Raw genomic sequence first — 20,899 nt, forward strand, 5'->3', positions numbered from 1 at the left:
AATTTTCCTGGACAAAGTGCTGTATTTTGGCAGTTAAGCTGCTATCAGGACTTATGCCAGTGTGTCCAAACTGCCCTGCCCTTTTCCAGTAGTACCAGTTCATTCATAGCTCTCTCCAGGCCTCAGACACCACTGCTCTGTAGTGCAGGGAAAGCCAAATTTGCCTAAGTCATGGAAGTGCTAGGGAAAATTAAAAAAAAAAAAAAAGGAATAGACATTTGCTCACTAACCTTGCCTCTAATATTTTTACATTGAAAAGAATATTTAGATTTTGTGTATCTAAGCATGAACATGTTTCTAAACCAGTAGAAACCATGTTTCTACTATGGATGCTTCTGAAGGACTTTCAGCATTTAATAATCTTGGACATTTTTCCTGTATGTGATTTGTAAATAGTGATTATATTGCTATTTAGCAACACTTAAATGTTGAAAAAATAGTGTTAAAATGCTTATAAGAAAAAATCCAACTTAAATATATGCCCTTATTATGACGATCTCATGGTAAAATCAGCACTTTTTACACTTCTCAACACAACGACATTTATTTTAAGGCAAAGACCATATTGCTCCTGGGCTGTGCATGTGAGATGGTAGGAAACATGATAAAAAGAAAGGTCATGGCAACAGCAGTTTGATGAGAAATGAATAATTTTATTATTTTCATGGTGTGGATCAATAATGCTCTGCATCTACTGAAGCACATTGCCTGGAGGCACTCAGATAATCTATGGCATAAAACAGAGCCTGCCTTTACCCAGGCTTGCACCCTCTCTGATCTTTCTTGGGAAGACCCTTGACGCCTCTCATTTATGTCAACTGCATATCAAAGAAATTCCAAAGAGCCTGGGTCATAAAGAGTATTTTAGTGGTAACCATTTGAAGTCAACTTACATATGTTCCTTATGTAACTGTGCTTAAGTACTTCCCCTCCAATGCTTGGGAATTCCTAGAAAGGCATAAATGCTACCTGGTACTAGCACAATAGTCAGTACCTTAGAAAAGGAAGGCTGGTTAGAAGGTGCAAATCTGCTCTCTCTTCACTGTAAGCTGACAATAGCCCAAAGACAAGAGTTTCAGTCAACAGGGCATGTAAATAAACCCTTCTGCATGTCCCAAGAATTCTCTTTAATGATGTGCCGGACACTGACATTTTTAATTTAATAGAGCAGCCACTGGAAAAAATTAGTTCTGCATGATAGTGGGGAGAGACAGTTGAAGACATGATTTTGTTCAGTAATTTCTCTGTTCATTTGCAGTGGAAAAAGGGAGCTGGCATCTTCTAGCTGCCAAAAACTCTTAAGTCTTCTGTCTGTGCAGCTATTTTTCCCATCAAGGCTTTGCAAGCAAGAAAATAATTCCCACTGGTAGTCCTACTACTACAGTTTTCGCTGTAACAGCATTTACTCATTTCTTAACAAGTTTTACCATCCATACTTTGAATACTCGTGTACGTGCACACACACACACGTGCATGCACAGAAACACACACACATTTGCAGGCACACAGTCAACATTGCTTTTCTATCTTCCTTAAAGCTTTCTCAAAAAATATTTATTTTCTCCTTTTAGCAGTTGACATTCACAACACAAAAGATGGTGTATAATCCTTTGTAAACAACTAGGAAAGCATTAACCAGCAATTAAGGGAACACAGACCATAGTACGTATAGTTTAACTGATGAGGTAGTAAAACTTCTTTTCAGCATCAAGACCATTGATTTTCTATAGCATCTGAAGACAGGATAAAATTATTGGACTTATTAGATCCTTGTTGATTGTTCAACATTAGCTAAATCCACAAAATAAATATATGTGTAAAATTGATCAGGAGATTCAGGGTCAGATATAATTCCCAAGGTCAAGTAACCCTTTGAACATTCTTTAAGTACATAATCTTAGCACAATCCATCAGACTCACACGCTCTTTTTGTCTTGTGGCTCTTATGAAACACTAACGTTTAGGAGATTAAGTGGACTCAGCCTTAATAGACAGCAATTCTTCCGAAGTGCTCAACCTCCCCTCAAACTGGAAATCCTCTAAAGCTGGGTTTGCAAAATGCTATTTCTGACTTTACAACTGACCTGGAGATTATTATTTCTTGCCAGTTGAAATACTGGGTTTTGTAACTGTCTTCTGTAAAGCACTGCAAGGGATGCAACGTAACCGTTTTGAGCATGGTTTCTTAGACTAAAAACCTGTGTTCCACAGGCTGTACCCCATCAGAAATTGGCAAGCCTGAGAGACATGATTATGATGGGCACCACACGCTGGACATTTCATTCGTGATGGCTGGAAAAGAAACAATCCCTACAGTTATATTTGAAGATTTGAGATCAGAAACTTTGAACCTCCAATGACTCTCAGCTATTTCTGCTGTGTTCCCAGGCCTCTCGATCTCTCTTCTCTCAACAAAGACATGATTCGTGAAAGGCTATATACAGCATGAGGTGGAGCTGGGCTGCCTTGTCCTCTTTTTTTCTAATGATAAAGTGCTAAAACTTATAGATATTCTTAATATATTCCAAGTAGGAGAGCAATATAATAAAGTATTTTTTCTTTTTTTCCCCCACATTATGATTTTATCCAAATCCTTGACCTTTTGTTTTCAAAACCATTATATATGAGCAAGAACACAGATGTATAGAAAATCACTCTGGAAGTAACACTGAAGTATTTTTATTATTCTTTTGTTTCCTTTTTTCTTTCTTTTTAAAAACAAAGTAGTCTCTCATAGTAATGACATGACATACCAATCACTTTTAGCCAAAAATATTCAAGTTCCTCAGAGGGCAGATTTTACATAAAACTTTTGTGATCACCTCAGGCTGTGGGTGTAGCCTGTGGGTGTATTTTGAAAATCCATGTCAGCAAAAATTTATAATGCTCTTTTTAGTTCTCTAGATACTTTTTTAGCTAAATATGTGAACATAGTACACTAAGAGAGTTACCACAGTAGAGAATATCACACCTGTTTGCACGGAAAAACATAAGTCCCCCGTTTCTCTCCCTCACTCACACATATGCACAGGAACACTCACTCTCGCTGGCACTCAGAAGCAGGCACCGGTTATGCAAATGCTCCTTACCTGATCACACCTCATCAGCCCTAAATATCTGAGAGACTTGCTGCTTTGTGCAATTTGGGTGGCTCCATGGTCCGTGATTTCTTTGCACCATCCAACATCCACTGTCTCTATTGTCATGCTGTATCGTCCAATGGCTATCAGAGCTGTAAAGATATTAAAGGTATGAACTGCATAGCTCATGGAGATGGTAAGCTTAGTTCTATGTATACGCTAAATGATGTTGAAATCAATTTTTGATAAGCAGTTGTCATGTATGTTGTAACAGATCTTATATTTCAGAATTTTTAGCTATGAAATAGCTATGTGCAAACCATGTGCAAACACATACAAACACATAGATAAACAGATCTCCGTCTATATTTTCTTTTATCTACCAAGATATGTAGACCAGTTAGTAGAGATATTCTATATGAATTCTATTTCAGAAGGATCAAGGATCAATTAATTAAAACTGAAATAACTCTTCAGAGAAAATAAATTATTTTATACTATTAACACTTTTTTCCCCCCCAGCAAAATAATATTGCAAAGAAAGCACAGAGAATAACAGGACATTTTCTGTGTCAGTAAAACAAATGGTTTTAGAAAATCCTGCAGGTATCTTATGTCACACATTTTATAACTATATTCTAAAATTTCACTTGTTTCGCATTGTTTATTTTGATGAGGTAATAATGACATGTTTCACTTTCCTGTTTTCTTCATGAACACTTTTCCAATAAAAAATAAAAAAAATTTAGAAGACCAGGAGAAATCAAAACAAAAACTTGAACCTTTACAAAAGGAAAGGAAAGAGGATCTGGAAGTTCTGAAAGGACTGAAAAATGGTAGGTAGGAGAAACCACAAAGCTTCTGAACAGGCTGGGAAGACTCTGTCATGACATGGCTAGTTTGGAATGACAGAAAGGATACAAACCACTAGCACCCTGGTTACCATGGACTAGAACACTTTTCAGAAAATGCAGGCTTGGAAACTGTTGAGATGAGATTTATTAACAGAAATGAGAAACACCCTTCAGCAGCTAAAAACTCATCTTAAGAAAAAGGTCCAAGGTTTCTGGTGTAGGAGTCAGCCATCTGCATGTAGCCAAGGGGTAGGATGTTTACAGTTTTTAATTCTAGTTATAATGCAGTTGCTGAAAAGGAAAATGAATGAGGGACTTAATCTAAATAATGCAAGTATCTTTAGAGGGATGATTTTCCAGCAGCAGTAAGCCAGTTCTGTTCACGCTACGGAACCTATTGTCTGACAATATTCTGTCATCTGCTAATAGAAAAGAACATATTTATTTTGTACATTGTGACTCTTTGTCCCCAGATCAGTAGACATCTTTCTGGAAAACCAAATATTTTGATAAAAGTGTACAACGTTACACTGGAGTTCCATATTGCTACAGTTCATCTATCAAACACATAGAGGGTATGTCATTTTAAAACACCAATGACCGTATTTTCAGGAAATTTCAATGTGTGAAAATGCAGTGTCACAAGAGCACTCTTGGTCACAGAAAAGATATACTATTCCATTTCTGTCAGCACCCAACAATGGCAGATAAAGAAAGGCCATGAGAACAGGTGTAAATGTAACAATATTTTCCCAGATTTTCCTCAGATGAAAAAAATTGTAGTCAGAGACTTTCTGAACTAGGGCTTATGCCTCTGTACTTCTCTAAATTAATCTCATCAGTGTGGTAATCCCCAAAATCTCTTAGGCTCCACAACATCCTGTGGCAAGGTGTCCTATGGTTCAGTTACCTCCTGTTTTGAAAATCACCCTCCCTTGTTTGCTTTGAACCTGCCCTAACACTTGATCCAGGACTTTCCCTTTTATGACTGCTTAGTTCCTTTGCAAATGCTTTCTGGAAATCCCAATAGACTGTATCAACCAGGTCTTCCTTATTCCTTCTTCACTTCTTCAAAGTATCCTGTCTGATATGATTGTGAAGCACAACCTCTCTTAACAAAAGCTCTGTCAACTCTTCCCGGATGTGTCGTATTTATTCATGTGTTCACTAATCGTACTCCGTATTATTACTTATTTGCTTATACAGATGTCAGGTTTATCAGTTAATATTTTTCTGACCTTCCCTGACCCTTTTTTTCATATACCTCTGCCAAGCAATCCTGTGGTATCAAGCAGGTTTAAGCAAAGGATTACAAGTGCAGTTAGGAGCTCAGTTATCTCATCCTTGAGTTCTTTTAGAAGTCTTGAGTACACACAGTTCTTCTGCTCGTATGAGTGAAATACTTTAAGCCACAAGTTTCAGCTAAGAAAATGTTTGCATTGCTCAAAGCTTTTCTTCCTCTCTGCATTTGCCCACAATAATCAGAATACATTGCTATTCTCAGAAACCCTGGCAGTAATTTAACAAGGAAATTTACAGTAAAAGCCTTACAAAGTTTGGATTCTGTGACTTAGGACTTTGTAGCACAACCATCAGTAAAGAGCAGTCAAAGGTGTGTTTCAGTACTAATGACAACTGGGCTTAAAAACGTAGTGAAATACCGAATAGAAGAACATGATACATTGAAAGTAAGTACAGGTGGGTAGACAAAAATCCGCCATGTAGTTTAAAGATGCTGGCTTTGACGTATGAACCTCTCTATATGTGAATATTTAACAATGCATCCAATTCTTTTCTCTCCTTTTTTATACTCCCATTTGTTTTGGCAAAATCAAGATTTCATATTTCTTTTTCCAGTGCTAGGTGGTTGGAATGGAAATCTACTGATGTACAGCTCCTACATAGCACAAGATAAAGTGTAATGTCCTACTGGAATTGGAATATCACCCACACAGCCTTGAGCTGTATTAAGCAAAAATGTTTTCCAGTTGTAATGGTACTTTGTTGTAGCTGAGAAGGTCGAAGGACATATGCAGGACCAGGTTTGTAGGCAAAGGTAGCATCTTTTAGACGACCAGCTGGAAGAGTTGGAAAAATAAGACAAATTTTGTCCTTAGTGCACCACCATTAAAAGCAAATAGTAATTTAACCTCATTTTATTTTAAACTGATGAAGTTAAACTGAAATAGCTAAATGCATCTGCTACTAAGGGCAGAAATGACTTAGAGAGTAAAGGTCTCTGTTCAACTGTATGTAAACTGTGAAACCAATGGTTGCAATGTAAATGTTGTCATGGTTAAACTATTTATGGACCTGATATAAGTAGGGACTGAGACCTCACGTTAAACAAAATTGCTGGTGTGGAGGTGTTAATTGATGTATTTATTTTGCAGGATTGTTTTGGGAAACTATAATTGGCAGTATATTATCTTGAAGCTTTCCTTCTTGGTTTTGTATATATACTAAAAAAAATCAGAAACAGGTATTACACTAATATGATCACCTCCCATCTCCCCTCCCCCCAGTAATCTATAATTTGTAATTTAGTCATGACCATTCTCAAGTTTAAGGTCACTACAACAGAAAAAATAACATACATATCTTTGGTATGAACAACCGATATTTGTCCCACTCTTAATTTATTTTTAATGTATTATTAAATCTGGAAACAAATACTCCAGGTTTTGCATAATTTTACCAAATAAAATTGTTTGGAAATCTGGTGTATTTAGCAGAATTACATCCAATTAAACATACTAGTTAGTTAGTACATGAATTAGTACATGAATACATGGGTTAGTTAGTACATGAATTACTACAGGAGCTTGACCCCTACAAATCAATGGGCCCTGATGACATCCACCCAAGGGTGTTGAGAGAGCTGGCTGACATCATTGTGAGGCCACTCTCCATAACTGTCGAGAAGTCATGGAGGACGGGGGATGTCCCAGGGGACTGGAGAAAGGCAAATGTTACCCCTATCTACAAGAAGGGCTCGAGGGAGGATCCAGGTAACTATAGGTCCATCAGCCTTACTTCAATCCCTGGGAAAGTTTATGGAACAAATCCTCCTGAGGGTCAAAGGAAGCACTTGATTGGGAAAAGCCAACATGGCTTCACTAAGGGCAGATTGTGTCTGACAAACCTGGTGGCCTTCTACGACAAAGTGACTTGCCTGGGTTGATATGGGGCTGGGGGTGGATGTTGTCCACCTGGACTTCTCCAAGGCCTTTGATACGGTCCCCCACAGTCTCCTCCTGGAGAAATTAATGCGTTATGGCCTAGACAACTGGTCTGTGCAGTGGGTGGGGAACTGGTTGACAGGCTGCACCCAAAGGGTGGTGGTAAATAGCTCCTTCTTGAAGTGGCAACCTGTCACAAATGGAGTCCCCCAGGGATCAATATTGGGCCCAATGTTATTCAACATCTGTATAAGTGATCTGGATAACGGCATCAAGTGTAGCCTGATGAATTTTGCAGATGACACCAAACTGAGTGGGGAAGTACATACTCCAGAAGGGAGAGCTGCTCTGCAGGGAGATCTGGATAGGCTGGAGGAGTGGGCTAACAAGAACCTTATGAAGTTCAGCAAAGACAAGTGTAAGGTCATGCACCTGGGAAAACATAATCCAGGAGTACAGCACAGGCTGGGACCCACCTGGCTGGAGAGCAGCTCTGTGGAAAGGGACCTGGGGGTCCTGGTGGACAGGAAGCTCAACATGAGCGAACAGTGTGCTGTTGCTGTGGCCAAGAAGGCCAACAGGATGTTGGGTTGCATCAAAAAGGGCATCACCAGCAGAGAAAAGAAGTCATTACCCCACTCTACTCAGCACTTGCCAGGCCACACCTGGAGTCCTGTGTACAGTTCTGGTCCCTTCTATACAAAAAAGATGCGGACAGGCTGGAAGGGGTCCAGAGAAGGGCCACCAAGATTATCAAAGGACTGGGAAGCTGCCATATGAGGACAGGCTGGGAGAAGTGGGTTTGTTCAGCCTTGAGAAAAGGAGGCTCAGAGGGATCTCATCACTTAAGGGATAGCTACAAAGAAGATGGAGACTCCCTTTTTACAAGGAGTCCCATGGAGAGGACAAGGGGGAATGGGCACAAGTTGCTCTTGGGGAGATTCCGATTGGACAAGAGAAGAAAATTTTTCACAGTGAGGACAGTCAACCATTGGAATAATCTCCCCAGGGAAGTGGTTGACTCGGCCACATTGGACACTTTCAAGATTTGTCTGGACAGGGTGCTGGGCCATCTTGTTTAGCCTGTGCTCTTCCTAGAAAGGTTGGAGTAGATGATCCCTGAGGTCCCTTTCAACCTGGGATTCTGTGATTCTGTGATATTGTTACTGACATAGACCTACTACACAATAAAGTAGTTCTTTAATCAATAAATCCTAGTTCATTTTAACTGAAAATAAACCTCTCTGAGGTGTAATTATGTTGCTGTTTTTCTCCTATCATACCTAATATGTTGCATACATAAAAGGCACTGCATTTGGTCAGCTTTCAGTGCAGACTGGGTAGAAATATTTTTAAAAACTGGTTATGACTGACATCACCCTGGCACCAGGGCATTACACATATATATGCATTCACGCAAAAAACATTCTAGCATTTGTTCATTAAGTTCTTTATATCATTAATGTCAAAAGCATTTATACATGCAAGGATTAGAATTTAAAATTTCCAACACCTCTAGGGTTTTGCAGAGAGCAGAAATCAATCAGTCTACCAAGTATCACCAAGTAATAGTCTTCTTATTGAACTTTCCATTCTTTTATTTATTATACAGCCAAAAGGTATTAAGGTGGCTTTGATAGCCATCTATTTGATTCTGAAGAGCCTAATATACAAAAAAACTGGGAGAAAGTTCATGATAGTTAAAATTGCAATAAGCAATAACGTTAGAAAAGAAAACTATACATTTAGATGTTAAGAAAATGGTGTAACAGTTCAGCGTAGTGGACTGTGAAATATTCTCCTTGTGTTGTTGGAGTTACGGAGTTACTCTCATCTGCTTGAGTTATTTAAAATATGAGTGGACAAAACTCTGGAGAGGCTACAAAGAAAATGTACAAGACAGACCGAACAAGCTAATTTAAGCGGTCTTCCCTATCTTTCATTTACATTATTGCATTGAGTTAGAAACAGAAGAGGAAGATGCAAATGATGTGGATAAATTATAAACATCTGAATGCATTGAAGCTTTACCAGTCACCAAAATTAGTTTGATATTCCATTTCCAGTGATATGTGGAAAAGCATTTATAAATTAGCCCGCAATTAGAAATAAACACTTGTCATTTGTAAAATAGAGTTGAGTATATTGACAATATAATGTCCCGTAGTCTTAATATATTATTATATTTACAAAATAAAGCATAACTTATAGATGTTAATAATATCCTCTACAGTATACAACAGAATAAGTATTGAATTTTTAGTTAACATAAATATTGCTTATACATAGAAAAGGTTCTTCTTTACAAGTGCATATCTATAAAAACTTCTTTTGCGAAAATTTGACAGTGACTTCATTTTTTTCCCCCTGAATTAGGGCAACAGAACTTGATTTTTCAGAGCAAATCTTGATGCCACACAAAAACGCCTGATAATTTTACCTACACGTTACTAACAGTATTTGTGTTTACCCCCTGCATCAATAAGGTTGATGGTTATCTGCCATGCAATTTACATAAGGTCTTGCAATTTAGCTGATCTGTTATGTGGAGAGACAGAGTACATGCCTAATCCCATTCCCATGTGTCAAAAGATATTTTGTATACTGTTTTATAACTACAGACAGTGGTGGAAGAAATCACTGCTTGAGTTCTCTGCTACTTTGCTCACCCAGCAGAGGAATCATAGCTCACAATTCCCACTGATTCTGCCTTAAATGAAAAACACTCGTATAAAACTCACCGCATGATACAACTTTATATACAATTCATCTACTCCTGTTTCAAATTTATAAGGTTATTTTGACGACTAAATAAATGTTTGTTCATCATATACTGATATATATTATGCATCAAGCACTGTAGTTCATCTGCTATCAAATAAAGGCTACTTATGGGTGTATCATTCCAAAATTTCAGTTTGTGCTGGTTTCTCAGACAAAAATCTAATTCTGCTCAGGCTTTTGCACATCCAGCTGACAGGCAGTATGACATGTATTTTTTTATTTTATAATCATGTCCTCACATAACAGGTACATTTCAGTGCCACCATGAAATAGCAAAGCAAGAGAGACAGAATTTGTACAAGAACTGGCTTTCTACCAGGGAACTCAGCCAATCCAATTTATAATCAAGCACTTAAATACATTCCTAGTTTTAAATGTATGAGCAGTTCCTTTGATATAAAAGTAAATACATAAATAGAGGCGGTAACCATGAACTTCACTGTTCTCATAATCAAATGTCAATCTTAATTCCCTAACTAGTTTGCCTTAAAGTACATACATCCATGTAATAAGCAAACAGGGAGACAATTAAGTCCTTTTCCCCATGTTATGGCAGTGATGCAAAAGGGAGACTGCTGGGTTTTTTTTTTTTAGTATTTTACACTAGTGGTATTCTAATATCTACAGCAAGTGCTTACAGAACACAGTAATCAGAAGGGTATGTAAATAGCCAAAGACTTAAGCTTTTGTAGATTGTAAAGAAGGTTACAAAAAAAGTTGTCCAACCTGAAAATTTTCCCAATGGAATGCTGTATCACCTCTCTGGATGGCAAACCTGCATTTTAACATACTTGGTGTATTTTGTTTTTTCTATTGTCTTCACCTGCCTCAGGCTGCTTGAGGTCTCCTGTGATAATTTGATTGTTATACCTTTGTGCATATGTGGCTATGGGCAACATTTCTTGAGAATGAAGTATGGGACTGCAATAAAATGCAGAAAGATATAGGGGCATGACCACACTGGGAAACCAATCTAATAAGATGCCTCAAGGAAATGAAAAGGAGACAGACTCTATCCCTTGAGCAAACCTGTTTTCTCCAAGAGTTTAGAAAATCTGGTTAAATCCCTTCTCGATGGATGTATATTTTGACCTTTATTTGGAATTACGGTGGCAAACCACTCAAGCATTGGTACTACCGTAATTTTGACTAAAAATGTGTTTGAAAGAGATAACACATACACTTTAAAACAATGTATTTCTGGTTTTCCTTCAGAAAATAAAATCTCATTATTTAAAGTACTGGTTACCTTAAGAAGCCTAAAGAAAAACCCTGGTGGCAAGAAAAGTCCCAAGGAACTGAAAAGCCCTAATGCCTGTGAGGGGAAAGAGGTCAGAGACTGCTTTTATGCAGGAAAAGTATTTTGTTTTATACTTTTTAATATGAAATATATTTAATACAGGTAATTTTTAGATTTTTTTTACGCAAAAGACATAAAAGTAATTGGTATATAGTTACTCTGCTATGGTCTCGTTGTTGTATATGGTTTCCATTATGCTGGTACAGTATACACTGCTGTACTCAATGCCAACTTTATTAGCTGGCACATAGAAGAAGGGCAACTGCTAAATCAACTTTTATCCTACAGTTGAAACCCCTAGAAACATGGGGCAACTAGAAGGCTATGATTTCCCAAGTACAATTAATCTTAGTGCTTGCTTTACTTTTTTATGTTCCATATTTGGCCAGAATAAAATGATAAACAAAACAGTACATTTGTAGAAAGGTTATCAAAAAACCTACCTGTTGTCCTACAATGTAACCAAAACTCTGCCATAAACTATAAATAAAATTAAAAAAGCAGAAAAGAGTGATCTTTCAAAATCATCTTTAACATGAAAGTGTTTAAAAGCTGTTTCCTCAGAAGTCCACCCTAAGAAAAAGTCTATTTTAGGGAAAAATCATACAAAATGGTTTGTTAGATTTTATACAGGACTCTGGACAAAAATTTCAACATTTACATCAATGATTAACGTTAAATACATCTGTTTGCTAACAAACTCTATCAGTACAGAAAAAAGGCTCCATGACATTTCAGCCATTTGAACAATATCTTTTACTCCATGCATACCAACAACAAAAAACAAATGAAAACAAAGAACCCCCCAAAATCTTCAATACAAGGATACAAAAAGATACTAGTACTGAAAACTGAAAGGCATCTAGCATATTTGATTCTGTCCTGACTGTAGACCACTCCTAAAAATATTTAAAAACACCCATTTTGGAGATGGATTGTGAAAGTGGTAGTAGCTGCTGTTTTTAACTCCATGGTCTTAAGACAGAATAGCTCCTGTAGACCAAGCTGCTAAAAACAGCTCTATTTTCATGTGCCTGAGGACACTAAAACGTAACTTATTTTCTTTGCATTATTTTCCATAGGAGTAATTTCCACCATTGCACAGACAAAGTCTGATTGAAAATGGAAGACAGTAAGCCTGACTTCAATCCCCAAGAAAATCACGGAGCCAATTTTCCTGGAAGCCACTTATGAAGGACAAAAAGATGACTGAGAAGAGCCAGCAGAGATCTATCATGTGCAAACCAAACCTTGTCAACCTGATTGCCTTTCTGTGATGAGACAGAATCATAGAATCATTAAGGCTGGAAAAGACCTCTAGGATCATCAAGTCCACCTGTCAACCCAATACTAACATGCCTCCTAAACCGTTCCCTGAAGTGCCATGTCTACATGTGTTTTGAACACCCCAGGGATGGTGACCCCACCACCTCTCTGGGCAGTCTGTGCCAGTGCCTGACCACTCTTTCAGTAAAGAAATTTCTCCTAATATCCAATCTAAACCTCCCCTGATGCAACTTGAGGCCATTTCCTCTCATCCTATCACTAGTAACTTGGGAGAAGAGACCAACACCCACCTCACTACAACCTCCTTTCAGGTAGTTGTAGAGAGCAACAAGGTCTCCCCTCAGCCTCCTCTTCTCCAGGCTAAACAACCCCAGTTCCCTCAGCCGCTACTCATAAGACCTGTTCTCCAGAACCTTCACCAGCTTTCCTGCCCCTCTCTGGACATGCTACAGCAACTTGATCTCCTTGTTGTACTGAGGGGCCCAAAACTGAACACAATATTTGAGGTGTGGCCTCACCAGTGCCGAGTACAGGGGCAAAATCACTGCCCTGCTCCTGCTGGCCACTCTATTCCTGATACAAGCCAGGAAGCTGTTGGCCTTCTTGGCCACCTGGGCACGCTGCTGGCTCATGTTCAGCTGGCTGCCAACCAGCATTCCAGGTCCTTCTCTGCTGGGCAGCTCTCCAGCCACTCTTCCCCAAGCCTGTAGCATTGCATGGGGTTTTTGTGACCCAAGTGCAGGCGCCGGCACTTGGCCTTTTTACAATTTACCATTTAAAATTTACAAGCCTCTTATAACTGACTTTGGCCTATTGATCCAGCCTGTCCAGATCCCTCTGTAGGGCCTTCCTACCCTCGAGCAGATCAACACTCCCACCCAATTTGGTGTCATCTGCAGTCTTACTGAGGGCACACTCAATCCCCTCGTCCATATCATTGATAAAGATAAACAAGACTGGCCCCAAAACTGAGCCCTGGGGAACATTGCTTGTGACCGGCCGCCAGCTGGATATAACTTTGTTCACCACAACTCTCTGGGCATGGCCAGCCAGCAGATTTTTTATCCAGCAAAGAGTCAGATGACTGACTCTGTAGACAAGGGATATGTAGATATTTTTTTTTATTTGCATCAGGATGGTATTGAGAAGAAGTGCTATAGAATCTTAAAGATGAGTGCTTTTTTTTCCAGTCCAAAGATGGAAACATTTTTGTGTCAGGATAACAAAGACACCAAAAATTACATGAACACCTTAAAACAGGAAGAAGAGATATACAAGGAAATTTAAATACAATATTTTCAAAACAGATAATGGGGTTTGAGCTTCTTTAAAACACATGTACCTAACCCATGAAAGCTGTTACTCCACGTTGCTATTGCATGCAGGAGCTTAGCAGCATTCAGAGATGACAGTCACTAGTGATGATAGTTAAAACCCACACCTAGACAGCATTAAAAATAAAGACTTCAACCCTGAATGTTGCACGTGAGGTACTTGCAATGCATTGAACTAGAGAGATAGGAAAGAAACAATCTTTTCTGAAATTTGGCATTGTTTGGAGAACTGGTATATGCACTGCTTATGAACGCCTGTGAATGCTTTGAAAGAGCTGGATCTTGGAGCACTTCAGGGGCCATAGAGGAAGTCACAGAATGCAGAGTATCACATGCAGACCAGATGTAAAGTTCACTTAATGCTTTGCTGGAACAGCTTGAGATGATAAAGTGCCAGAAGCTAAAAATCTCACTTTATATTACTTATTAAATATATATTTATTAATATAAATTTATAAGCTATTAGGTAATAATATGTATATAATTGTACCTACATTATTTGTATATTTGTATATATATAATTAATAATATTAAAAACACATATTAACCATCTCTCATTATTCCAAACTTCTGGTGAGTAAGTTGGGTTTGGCAAGTCCAAATTTCACAGAAGTAATAAAAATCAGGATGTTGAGATGCTGATTGTCACAAAAAGCAAAATTTTAGTTAGTTCATAGTCACACAGGATTGTAAGAGAGGTGGTAGAGACAGAATAAGATGTTTTCATAGTGAGGCAATTTAATTGTTTAGCCTGTTGACTTGTGGGATCAACCAAGATAAGAGAGCACCTCACTGGAGAATGACAGAAAGTAATCCCAAATGATGTGGGAACATACCCTTTTGCAAATTTAGCTTTGTCCTTCTCACCTAAGGACCCTAGCTACTGTATTCCTCTGATTAATAATTACTGACTTTGAAAAGGCTGCTCAATGGTCTGCAGATACTTTCTGAGACAAAGCATGACATCTGTGACAGAGGTCTATACTCGTTATGCCACAGAGAAAAAAACTGAAAGCAGAGGTCCTAAGCTGAAGACCAACGGTATTATGCATTTTGCCCATGCAGAAAGGAGGACTCATAAATTTATCAATTTGAAAGACTACGCATCAAAAAGACTGAAAACTGGAGGAAGGAGAACATCTAATAAATGCATGACAATATGCTACTTCTGTCATGCACTACGAAATTTCACACTGTTTGATGGGGAGAAGAGAATGATGACTACTTAAACCATGACTCAGTATAACAAGCCTAAAGTTTCTATGAACTTAGCAGCAAATAGAATATAATAGATACGTTTTTAGTACATAAAATTGAATTGAATGGAGACAAAGGAATCAAATAAATACTTACTTGAAGATAAAAACTGTTTACAAAAATAAAATTTTAGGTATATGGTCTAAAAAGGGAAGAAAATGGCTACTGAAAGTTGGATTTCATTGAAAGCTCCTGATGCATAACTGCATTCAGCAAGAGGCTAGATATTTTGACTGTTCACAAAAACACATAAAAATAGGCAATAAAAACAAACATACCATAGATCATGAGATGTTACACCAGGCAGACCATTCATGAACTTCAACGAAGATACATGGGCAGTACTTTTTAACTCCCAGAAACACACCCAATGCCTTTTTAAGATATTGATACAGTATTTACAGTTTTATACTTCACGAGTACACATTATCTTTCAGGAAGAATTGCGTATTTAATATTTTAACTCAGCTAGTTCATATTCACTCTCCTTAGTCTTCTTGCAAAATGGTAAGCAGAGACTGGAAAACTGAGATTTGTGCAATAGAGTTAGAATTGTTGCATAATCTCGTAAAGCTGTATGCCTGGGAACTCAGAATACAGGCTGGACAGAACAGCACTGAACAGAATGAAAAAATTTCTGTGGACTTCAAGACACTATGGATTATGTCATAAAAAGGCAGCCAGCTGTGTGAAAGGGCTAGGCAGGACAGAAGATGAGGGATTGTGTGAAGTATAAAACATTTTGAGAGAAGAGCATAAAAGAGAGTCAAAATAAAATGGTGAAAAAAGAAAAAAATTCCTACATATATATACACATAGATATATCTGTATAGGCCATACAAATCTATGAATATATGATAACACAGAATGTTAACATCTTTGGTAAAACTCTTTACAGCCCTGCAATACCATTCTTTGATGCACTGTTTCCTGTGTAACTACTTTTGGGCTTTCCCTCCCCCCCCCCATTTTTTCCTTAAAAAAAAAAAGTTTGTATCAAACATTGTATTTTGCTCGCCCCATGCACATCTGTAATAATGTGGCTGTGCAGTGAGCTGCTAAAAATGTGAACAAATAAATTGCTTCAATGCCAAGCCTCAACATATCCCATAAACCATCACACATCCTGATTGTCACATTTGAATGCAAAAGGCCTGTGTGTTTAATAGTGGTCCATCGGCTGCTTCCCACAGTCCTGAGGATGAGTTTGAAAGCCACTAATTCAAAAAGATGATATTCAAGAAGTCCATAAAGTCCATAAAGAGAAAGAAGAAATTATTCAGCTTCAGATGGTGGTAGAAAAGCCTAAATTAGTCTAGAATTAGTAGAATTAGTCTAAAATATATTGAAGAAATAAAGAAATGTTTTGGCTTATATTAGAAAAGCAATCTGAAAAATAGCATCAATAACAGACATCTAGTGATGTGACTGAGATATAATTATGACATTTCCACAGCATTAAAAAAAGAAGTCTGAAATACAGCATTCAGACAAAATAATTCATGCACACCATCATGTGCTACTATATTTAGAAGCTTTCTCTAAAGACCAGCAGGTGAAACCAGACTTCAAATACTGTGTTCAGTTTTAGGCCCCTCAGAACAAGGACACTGAGGTGCTGTAGTGTGTCCAGAGAAGGGCAATGAAGCTGGTGAAGGCTCTGGAGAGCAAGTCTTACAAGGAGAGGTTGAAGGAACTGGGGGTGTGTAGCCTGGAGAAGAGGAGGCTGCGGGGAGACCTCCTTGCTCTCTACAGCTGCCTGAAAGGAGGCTGCGGTCAGGTGGGTGTTGGTCTCTTCTCCCAAGGAGCAAGTGATGGGACAAGAGGAAACGGCCTCAAGTTGTGCCAGGGGAAGTTTAGATGGGGTATTAGGAAAATCTTCTTCACTGAAAGGGTTATTGAGCACTGGAAATGGCTGCCCAGGGAAGTGGCTGAGTCACCATCCCTAAAGGTATTTAAAAGACATTTTTATGTGGTGCCTGGGGACTTGGTGTAGTGGTGGACTGGGTAGTGCTAGGTTAACAGTTGGACTCAATGATCTTAAAGGTTTTTTCCAATCTAAATGATTCTATGATTCAAAAGCATTTGGACAGCTATAGCTATGGGACAACACAGTTCTTTCCAAACTGAGTCTGACCACCAGCAACATTTTTTTTGAAGCCAATGTGATTACAGAGGAGTAATACATATAGTGCAGGTGTAGTGGGAAAAATGTGTCTGTTTCCACTGCTGCTGGGGGAAAACCAGGTAGGACAGGAGAGGCTATGAAGCTAGGATATGGCAGGATGATATGAATATTGCAGTGATAGTATCTATTTTACAACCCTAAGCTTGTGCAGACTTCTTATCTAATTATGCATGAGTACATTTGTACATGAGTGTTCAAGACAGCTCTGGGAATACCATTTGCTTTTAAAGGCTTTGCAGTGATCAGCAGAAGTACAAGCACTGCATTTTGTCAAAGAGAGCTAAGTCTTCACAAACAGAGTACACTGGACACCCATGGAAGAAGGTGCGAAGAGGGTTCATGCAACTAACTGAAGGTCCAGATTAACCTTCCAGATGTGCAGTAATACATAATAGAATCACATATGTATTTGCCAAAATAGATTTTAAGCTGTAGTCAAGATGTAAGCCTATGTCATTTTTAAATTAAAAATAAGATTGAAGTACATACTTTTCTATATAATCTACATGCATTTATTTTACTTTGATGAACACTGGAATTGATGTAATACTTTTCTTGAAAGTCCTCAGTTAAAGTATATTACTGAAAGTATCTTTTAGATCTTTAAAGATATCCAAAAAGGACAACAAAATTTGATGCAGTGGCTGACAGACTGCTCTGACTGTTTCCTATTGTGCTGATTGTTGCTTAGGTCTCAAATCACAGCATGAAGTTACGTACTGCATGTGCTGCAACAAATCTATACACTCAGGGAAGGACAGACTGTCAGCCTCAATTTTGCATTTTTCTGTTTTTGTCAGCATGTATCTCTCCACAGCTCAACATAAATTAACTTTTACACAGGATGTTGTGTCTGTTAACATAACATTTAATGTGTTCCAATGCAGTTACATTGTTCTGCTTTGGAAAACACAGTCAGAGAAAAGTGATGTAACTTGCCATTAATTTCATTATGACTAATGAAACTGAAGTTGTTCATATAAATCAATACAACTGGATGCTGAGAGTGAGTACAACTGACAGGAAGAAATAAAGATAATTTAAAAAGTTCCATACTGTGAATCATCACAAGCAAGCTTGAAAAATAATGAAGGAACTACTTTCAGGGAACTAATTTTGAAGATCCTCCCTGTTCAATATCTGAAATGTGTTGTGAATATTCTGGTATGACAGCTAGAGCCGAGTTTCCATGAAAAAAAAAAATTTAGATGTAATTTCTTAAAGAATATTTCAGTGCAGTCATCAAACTGCCTTCAGATAATGACACCTACAGTACATCTGCAAGACGTTTGTAGCTGAATGGTTACACAATCTCCCTTAGAATAATAACATTTCCAGCATTAATTAGCTGTCCTGTATAATGAATAGAATAAAACTTCATAAAATTAGCTGAGTGTAATCACCTAAGGAAGTCTTTAAACAATAATTAGCATGATGAAATGCAAACAAAATATATAAGTTCCTAAGGGCTTGAAAAATACTTGTTTTATGAAGTGTTTCTCCAGTGTACTTCACATTCAGATATCTAATCTATTCCCTTAACAATAAAGGAAAGCAGTTTAGCACAGTAGAACCTTTTTTCTCTGAAAAAAATCTGGAATTTTTATCTAACTGGATCAGAAAATACAGAAGAGTTTATGCCAGTTAGGTAATTTCTAGTTATTAGTACTACACATTAATGAAATTCCAAATTTACAATATAAATATGGTTTCCACAAAATAAAAATGCACAGCCATGCTGGTTGCTAAAGTGACTGCTTATCTAAGTTGCTTAGTGGGCATTAATTTTCCTTTTGGCTGCTAATATAAACATGAAAGTTTTTCCCTTTTATGTTTTTATGTAAGAATGCAAGAATTTCCCTATGAGATTTATTCAGGAGACCTTGCTCAAAAGAAACTAAAAAGTGAAATAAAAATAAAGTTTTTAATGAAGTAAAAGGTGTTTTTTTTTCTTTAAAATTGGCTAGGCAAAGGATTTGCATGCATACAGAGGACACTAGTTTAGAAGATAAAAATTTCTCCAGTTTTCTTTCAGGTACTAATTTTTCCAAAAAAGCAGAATACCTTAATACTAAAAAAGACACTCTTTGTTTGCAAATTGGGATGTAACCAGTGGCCCAAGTATAAGGTCAACCAAAGCTGTACACTGGGAGCTACATGGTTCAGTAAAAAAGTCTATTTGTGTGTCTGCTATTTCTTTTCTTTACAGTTTGTGCTGTGATGGCAATAACAATTTTTGATACATGAAGTATTAAATTTTCTTTATGCGGGTCTGAAAATCATATTAAATACATGTTTGCCATAAATAATAGGCCATGTCTATGAGTATTATCTCTGATAAAACGTGGGAGAAAGAAAAAGTTCCTTGATAAATTGTGGGCATGACATTATTTAATAATGTTTGGAAGTTTTTAATGACACTGCATGTGTTCATTTATATACATATATACGCTTGAATTAACAAACTACTGAATGCAAGCTTAAGTGAAAGTCGTCTTAGTGATAATGACAGTCACATAGAAAGAAATCATAAGTCAGACAACCACTGGAAGTTTCAGGTTCTGGTACCTTTACTCATTAATAAAGTTTCAACCTTGCAGTCTAAAAATGGTCCCATCAGAAATCTACTGGATCTACATTTAAGTCTTTTTGAAAACCCTTTGTTTCACTTTGTCACAGTAAAAGTCCTTCCCTTCAACAGTCGTATCATTCAGATTAGTGAGTCCAAAATCTTCCCTTGCCTTCTGTAAGAACAATTCTTCTGGGAATGTCAAAGCAATATGTTCTATTATCAGGTAAAATTCCTAAAAATTTAGGCAAATTTTAGCTCATGGGAAGGGTCCAAACATTGAAACATCTTCAAAATGAAGAGTGGTATACATGGAATCTTGTTAGAGAGTGGCAAGGATTTATTTGTAGCACATCTGCCACAGTTTTTAAGTCTTTTTTTGATGAGTAAGCAGTCACATAGGCTGAAGAAACACATTTGCTCCTTTCTGCCGGAAGAATAATTCCTTTCAGTATTATTTATACTTCTGAGCACAAATTTTAGAATTTTATGAGGAAGAATATGGTGAATCATTCGCTGTTTTGTAATCCAGAAGGGTAAGCAGTTGTAGTGTTAGCACAACACTGACCACGAAAATGAAAGCCAAACTGCTACTAACTGATATTTCCAGATACATGATCTCAGCAGCTAAATTCACTCTTATTTGGCTTGTTCTCTGACAGCTTTTACAGGGAATGTACAGCTTTTTATTCTATTACAGACCACTTGGCGTGCAGGTGACAGGGCCCCAGTCCTCGCTAAACAATCTGGATCAAGAAATTCCAAGTGTATGCATACCTAAAGGCAATTTTCTTGTGGGAGATATGTTGGTAAGTTATTTCCAAACTTATATCTAATTTGCATGCTACCAAAATTCCAAAACTATTACTATTTAGCTGAATTGTATGTTCACACAAACTACTGACCAGGCATGAAGGAGACAAAAAGAAAAGGTCAATATAATGACATTTAAACTCAAATCCATAGTTCCTTTTTTCTTCAACAGTAAGAGGAGAAAAAGCAAGACAAACTTTTGTCAAGGGGTTAAAGAAGTATTTTTTCCCTCTATCTCTACTAGCTGTAAG

At 37.6% G+C, this 20,899-nt stretch overlaps 1 protein-coding gene across 1 annotated transcript in view; it reads right to left on the bottom strand.

Moving 5' to 3' along the window:
- Window positions 1–20,899, bottom strand: part of FBXL17 (F-box and leucine rich repeat protein 17) — a 293,287-nt gene that overhangs the window by 13,330 nt on the left and 259,058 nt on the right. Inside the window, exon 8 of the mRNA XM_064437981.1 lies at window positions 3,090–3,232. Coding sequence (XP_064294051.1) covers window positions 3,090–3,232 — 143 coding nt within the window. The remainder of the gene's footprint in view (window positions 1–3,089; window positions 3,233–20,899) is intronic.

The sequence above is a fragment of the Phalacrocorax carbo genome, chromosome Z (assembly GCF_963921805.1).
Source record: "Phalacrocorax carbo chromosome Z, bPhaCar2.1, whole genome shotgun sequence".
Classification (NCBI taxonomy): Eukaryota; Metazoa; Chordata; class Aves; order Suliformes; family Phalacrocoracidae; genus Phalacrocorax; species Phalacrocorax carbo.